The 6557-nt window shown below is 41.0% G+C and overlaps 1 protein-coding gene across 1 annotated transcript in view; it reads right to left on the reverse strand.

The window, feature by feature from the left end:
* DOK6 (docking protein 6) overlaps positions 1-6557 on the reverse strand; it is a 416940-nt gene that overhangs the window by 64915 nt on the left and 345468 nt on the right. Inside the window, exon 7 of the mRNA XM_007460866.1 lies at positions 4002-4119. Within this exon, the coding sequence (XP_007460928.1) occupies positions 4002-4119 (118 nt within the window). The remainder of the gene's footprint in view (positions 1-4001; positions 4120-6557) is intronic.

Raw genomic sequence — 6557 nt, forward strand, 5'->3', positions numbered from 1 at the left:
TACGCAGGCTTCTCACTGTTGTGGCCTCTCCCATTGTGGAGCACAGGCTCCGGACGCACAGGCTCAGCGGCCATGGCTCACGGGCCCAGCCGCTCCGCGGCATGTGGGATCCTCCCGGACCGGGGAACGAACCCGTGTACCCTGCATCGGCAGGTGGACTCTCAACCACTGCGCCACCAGGGAAGCCCTAGAATGTGTTTTGACACAAATGTTTTTCATAAATGCAGAAGTTAGAGAAACATAAATAAAAAATTACTTTCTAATACAAATCAATCATCCCGATTACCTGGTAAAAATCGAGAAAAGTCTTTATTAACGACTTCTCCAGGAAGAGGTGACATAACCCATCACAGCCATTTAGGATAGAGATTTTAAACAGCAGCTGCCTCGTACTTAGCTAGTGTGTACTTATTAAAGAGGAATCATTCTGTTTTTCAATTTTTTTGACTCCAGAGAGCTAGAGCACACTGGGGAAACCATAACAGCTCATACTTTGAGAGTGCTGTTCTGGGAATACCATGGAGAGATCTGATATTGCACCTTTCTTCCAAACATTAGAGCAAACAAAACGCAGTTTGTCAGTATTGATACGTCAATCTTTTACAGTGTATGTTGCCTCTATGGTTATAGACTGGATAACAGAAGTGAATACAGTAAAACCAAGTAAAGTGCAGTTTTGAGGGTGACCGGCAATTGAAGTTATAGGTAAGTCTTTATATGTAATGGATTTGTTTTCACACCGGGAATTTTTTTTCCGTTCCAGTACGTGTACTGCTTATTAATGAATTCCAATCTATTGAACTTTAAGCATATAAAACTTTCCCCCATTTACCTTCTGAATGAAGGCCTGCTGAATTTAATTCATATTGATTTCAGCTTCACAATTAGAATGTTAACAGTATGGTGAAAAAATTCTAACGATGGATTTTTATTCCTCAATGCTACCTGCAGTTTACTTGATGATATATCACCCACCAACGCCAGAGTTTTCCTTTGACTCTGGAAGATCAATGATGATAGTTGCTTGACTATGTTCTCCTCATTGTAAAGAAGAGGTGATGCCACTTCAAGGAGCACAACTGAGAGAGTGAGATGCAAAATAACCACACTTTTAAATGTAGTTTAGTGAAAAAAATGCACCTGTGCATGAAGGGGTGATGAGGTTGTTGCTATTTTGATTTTTCTTGATTCAGTAGTTTTATTCTGCCCTAATTCCATGAGGGCAGAGGCTGAGGAGATTACACCCCAGTAAAAACCATGGTCAAAGGCTCTGCCCCTCCACCTCTCTCAGCAGAACAAAAGGAGAACAAAATAAATCATTGTCAAAGTATCACTAACAAATTTATATCTATATTGACCTATATATTGTCTACCTACCTACAATCTATTTATCTATCTGTATCTCTATCTATATGATATAACCACAATATGAGGGGTATATAAAATGGCAAAATGTATTGCTCTAAGAAGTCTGCAACACAAAAATAAACGTACAGTAGAGTGAAATGTACTCTACATTGAGTATATTCTATATTTATCTGACTTACAGTAATTACCTTAATCAATGCATATTTTTTGTTACATAAAAACAACAACTAACGACGAAAGAAGAATGTGACATTGAGATTGAAGGGGTTCGGAATGAGCCTCCCCAAAATGTGCCACTTTGGTGTATGGATTATTTTGAGCTGAAGACAGTCAAGGTCCAAAAGACTCAGGAGGAGCTTTTAACCTCTCACTTAATTGCCTAAAAGAATTTAGACGGGGGGGGCGGGGGGGGCGCGGGGGGGGGCCTGGCTCAGACAGGGAGATAACTTTATCTGAATGACCGATCAGTGTAGCAGGGCAAACCGTTAATTACCAAACATCTGCTCTTCTTATCGTCCTGTGACTCACCTTCCTCCCCTTGGAAGCCCCAGGCCCCTGTCCCTTCCCTTAGCTCAGGATGCCATATAAGCCTCAGTTGCCAGACTTGCCTTTGGCTCTCATGGGACTCCCATATATATAAAAAATTGTTTTTCTCCTGTTAATCTAATGTCAATTTAATTATTAGACCAGCTAAAGAACCTGGAAGGTTAGAAGGTAAATTTTACCTTGCCAACAAGATCATATAAATAAACAGTTCATCGTAATCAATAAGGCATTTGAAACGCTTAACTGGAAATTAATATTTGTGACATAAATCATAGAGAATTCTAATTAGTTATTGATTCTACTTTATTGTGTAAGTCATTACTGTCCTCCAACAAGTCTCTGGCAATGTTTTCAGCAATTTAATGCATTCTGGTATTTTTTTGTTGGGTGCTTATGACATTATTTCTGAAGTCATCAGTCTAAATCTTAATGCTACCTTCGGAGAAAAGTTTTCTGTATGTTACCATGAAAACTACAGTCTTTTATTTGCTGGGATTACAAACCGACACCTTGTCAGAACCCAAAGTTTTCAGTACAGTGGTTCCAACCCATTTCCAATTTATTTGTATTAACATCTTGCTTTCTTTTTGCTTAGAAATTTAACTGTTTTTATTCTCTTATTCAAATATCCCATAGTTTTAGTTTTCTTCTATTGAATATCAATATTTACATATATATGTTTATGTTTAAATAAAAACAACCTTACGTTAAAGGCATATTTTCTAATTTTTCTAATCCCCGGAACAAGCAAGATTAGCTTCATAAGATCATGACTCGGGCGATTTTAGTGTGTGGTTACTGGCATTTGTGGGCAGAAAAAACAATGGAAGCATGTCTCCTCTTTCTGACAAATGAAACGGTCAAAGCAGTTCCCCTCCTTTTCTCAATCCTCTAATCCTTGTGCCATTAAAGATTTTCTCATACAAATAAATAATACAAAAAGATAATAAGGACCTATTAAATACAGGTAGTCAAGTTGGTGATAAGAGGGTTCATTTAAAATATAAAATGCAATTCTGAAAGTGACTAACGTGGTTCTGACTGCTTTTCCTTGCAGAATGTATCTTTAGTCATTCATTCCCACTCATCAAATCCCATTATTCTAGCTTTGAAACTCTGGCAGGCAAATACTGCTTTAAAAATACACTATTTCAGTTTGCTTGTTACAGAAATTTTTTCTTTTTTTGTCAAAACATTTAATGTTGTTAATATGAGCAAAAGTTAATGTATGAAAAGAAAAATATTCTGAAAGGTTATGATGGCCATTCCTTCACCAGATATTTATTGCGTACCTAGTATGTTCAAGCCTATTATGCTCAAAAAAGGTTTGATGAGTGTTTTCAGCTGTGTTTTTTTAGCCTTATTTTCCTTAGTTCCTGCTTCCTCCTGTCTTGGTCAGCTGTTAGTTTCTTGCGGCTGAATATTTTATCTGAAGGTTAAGTTTATGAATTTAGGACAAAAGGGAAAAAATAGGAAGAAAACCACGGAAACTGAGTTCTGCTGCTGTTGATCAAATACCTGCTCTCTGTTCCTCTGATTCAACTGCTAAGCAGTCAGTCAACGCTTTATCATTAGGAAAAATACAGAAGCGACAATTACTTACACTTGTCTCCTGCCCTGCACCCTCCCATATGGTTTCTATGTCAAGGCTTTGGCTAAACCTTAAAACTATGAGTAGGTTCATGCAGCATTTCATCACAGAGCTGGAAGTCAGCCTCCTGAACTGATATTCAATCCTATTATGGCAACAAGATGCCAAGAAAGAAATCCTTTGTAAAACACAGCATGAAACAGACCCTGGTATTAGCTACTTTTAGCTTCTGATAATATGTTTTGTATAATGTTTTAGTCAAATTCCTGTGCCAAAGCGGGTCCTCAGCCCTTGGTGATCTTTGGGATAATTTTTACCATGAGTCTATGAAATGATACCTTTAGCAAAGCCACGGTAAATCTCAGAGCTCCCACTGTGGCCAGTGACAGCCGATAAATGGAAATGGAGGAAAAGCAAGCAATGCAAATACAAAGCAATTTACGTGGCTGGTGGTCCACCTGTAGGAAGCTAAAGGAGGTGCTTTACGGTTACTTGCCTTGCAAACTGTAGATTTCTCCAACGCTGTTCTGCCGAGTGATGTGATGCCAGTATGCACTGCGAGGAAGAGATATTGATTTGGATAACGTCATTGGTTCAGTCAAGCTTGTCTGAAGCTAAAAGAAAAAGATAATGTGTGTTAGACTTTATTTAAAATATTAAACTGAAAAGTGTTCTTTTAAAAGTTCAGCGTGAAACGTGGGTGACATATGATATAATGTTACAGATTCCTACATTACCTGCTGTTTCAAGATACCATTTTGTTTTTTTTGGAGGGGGGTGCGTGGTGCGCCGTGTGGCTTTCAGGATCTTAGTTCCCCAACCAGGGATTGAACCTGGGGCCACTGAAATGAAAGCACTGAATACTAACCACTGGACTGCCAGGGAACTCCTAAGATATCATTTTAAAAAAAGGAAAATCATGACTTAAAAAATATGAAATGAACACTTGTAAACAATTAATCTCACTCATTAATTAAGAAGGGAACAAAAAGATGGTAGACTGATTCCAAGGAGAATTCAAAGGGCTTATAGCTGGTCAGGAACACTGGTAAATAGCCACAGCAATAATCAATTACATTCCATCAAACAAGTTTATTTGCATTTCTGTAAGCAAGAATTACCTGCATTATTGATACTATCGGCTTTCTACAATTTATTGAATTGTAAAATAACTCAAAATATGGAGGTGCAAGCCCTTTCAGAAACAGATACCCCCAAATGGTGCCAAACACAAGATACCATTTCTTTTTACGGTACGCGGGCCTCTCACCGTTGCAGCCTCTCCCTTGACGGAGCACAGGCCCTGGATGCGCAGGCTCAGCGGCCATGGCTCACGGGCCCAGCCGCTCCGCGGCATGTGGGATCTTCCTGGACCGGGTCACAAACCCGTGTCCCCTGCATCGGCAGGTGGACTCTCTACCACTGCGCCACCAGGGAAGCCCAAGATACCATTTCTTTTTCACCCATTTCATTGTTTGTTGGGCTGCACCCCACAAGCCTACAAGCCCTGTGCTTGCCCAGCTTCAAGACCGAAGAAAGAGCCCGGAGCTGGCAACAGAGACATCAGTGGTTTAATGGATGGGGGAGCTTACATGTCTGAAGCAAGGTCCTGGAGTGACACCGTACCATGTGCCGGTACAAGGTAGGCAGGACGTGGCAGGACATGGAGGCAGTCTTTGCTGTGGGAGGGGATGCCACTTATATGGGGATTGACGTCAGGTGAACTCATTAGTTACCAGGGAAACCAGCGGAGGGCATGCACCTCCCCGCCCCTTCGATGAGAACAATCACCAGCTGGGGCCTGGGGCACTTACGCAGGAAGGTCAGTCGTATGCATAGGGTGTAGGTGAAGCAGCCCTGATCGGGCAAGGGATGGACAGAGAGCAAGAGAGCAGCCATCCTGAATGGCCTGAACATACAGCGTCTTACAGTTTTTCCTGACACCTGCTCCCACCCTTACCCAATGGTTCTTTCCTCAAATAGATCTTTTTCCTTGCTCCTGCAATAGGAGTTTGTACGTATTAGAAAAAGTGTTTTCCCTGAGAAGTTCTGTGATAAAAGTGTGGTATATTTTCTTATTTTAAAGATAAACTGTAAGGTTAGCTACAGACATCCACACAACATCCCATCAGGTGATGCTCAGACACATGATTAGTTCAAATAGAATAATACTTTACATTGCATTTTCAAGAAAGAAATTCATTTTTACTGATTCACAGTTTTTAAAAAATATCCAGAAATGGTTTTGTTTGGCCTTCGTGCACATTTCTCTGATGAATCTGAGCAAACGTGTACTTTCTGACAGTGGGCAATCCTCTAATTAATAACATCTCAGGGCTTCCCTGGTGGCGCAGTGGTTGAGAGTCCGGCTGCCGATGCAGGGGACACGGGTTCGTGCCCCGGTCCGGGAAGATCCCACATGCCGCGGAGTGGCTGGGCCCGTGAGCCATGGCCGCTGAGCCTGTGCATCCGGAGCCTGTGCTCCGCAACGGGAGAGGCCACAACGGTGAGAGGCCCGCGTACTGCAAAAACAAACAAACAAAAAACAAAATCTGTGTTTTATGTGAGAGCTACAACTACACATCTCACAAAGCCCACAGCCCAGGAGGATGATTTTGGCCCAAAGTGTGCCCTATGGATATTCAGTTAATACCTTTATCTGAGCATCATACAGATAAGAGTTATGCTGTCTTCCAGTGGATAAGAAAGGAAACCACAAAGCAAAGAACCTCCTATTTAGAAGACTCTTAAAGATATAAACAAGGGTTGGCAGTTTCTGCTCACTCCCATTTAGGCAATATGTAAATATACAGATGTCAACATCTGATATGAGTGTACGATCTCAAAGAGGAGATCATTTCCTCCTGCAACCCGCTTCCCTCCCCTTCCCTAAACTTCAGAAAACTCTTTTGAAAACGTTTGGTTGAAAGGTAGTTGTTAGGAAAGAATTCTTCCTGGACTGCTCATGGTTCTGCATTTCTTGTGACAACTTTTGTTCCTTACTATTATTTGCTTGTGCAACAAATAGGCCTGGAAGAGCGTGTCTTTCTCC

Source organism: Lipotes vexillifer, unplaced genomic scaffold (genome assembly GCF_000442215.2).
Source record: "Lipotes vexillifer unplaced genomic scaffold, Lipotes_vexillifer_v1.1 scaffold564, whole genome shotgun sequence".
Classification (NCBI taxonomy): Eukaryota; Metazoa; Chordata; class Mammalia; order Artiodactyla; family Lipotidae; genus Lipotes; species Lipotes vexillifer.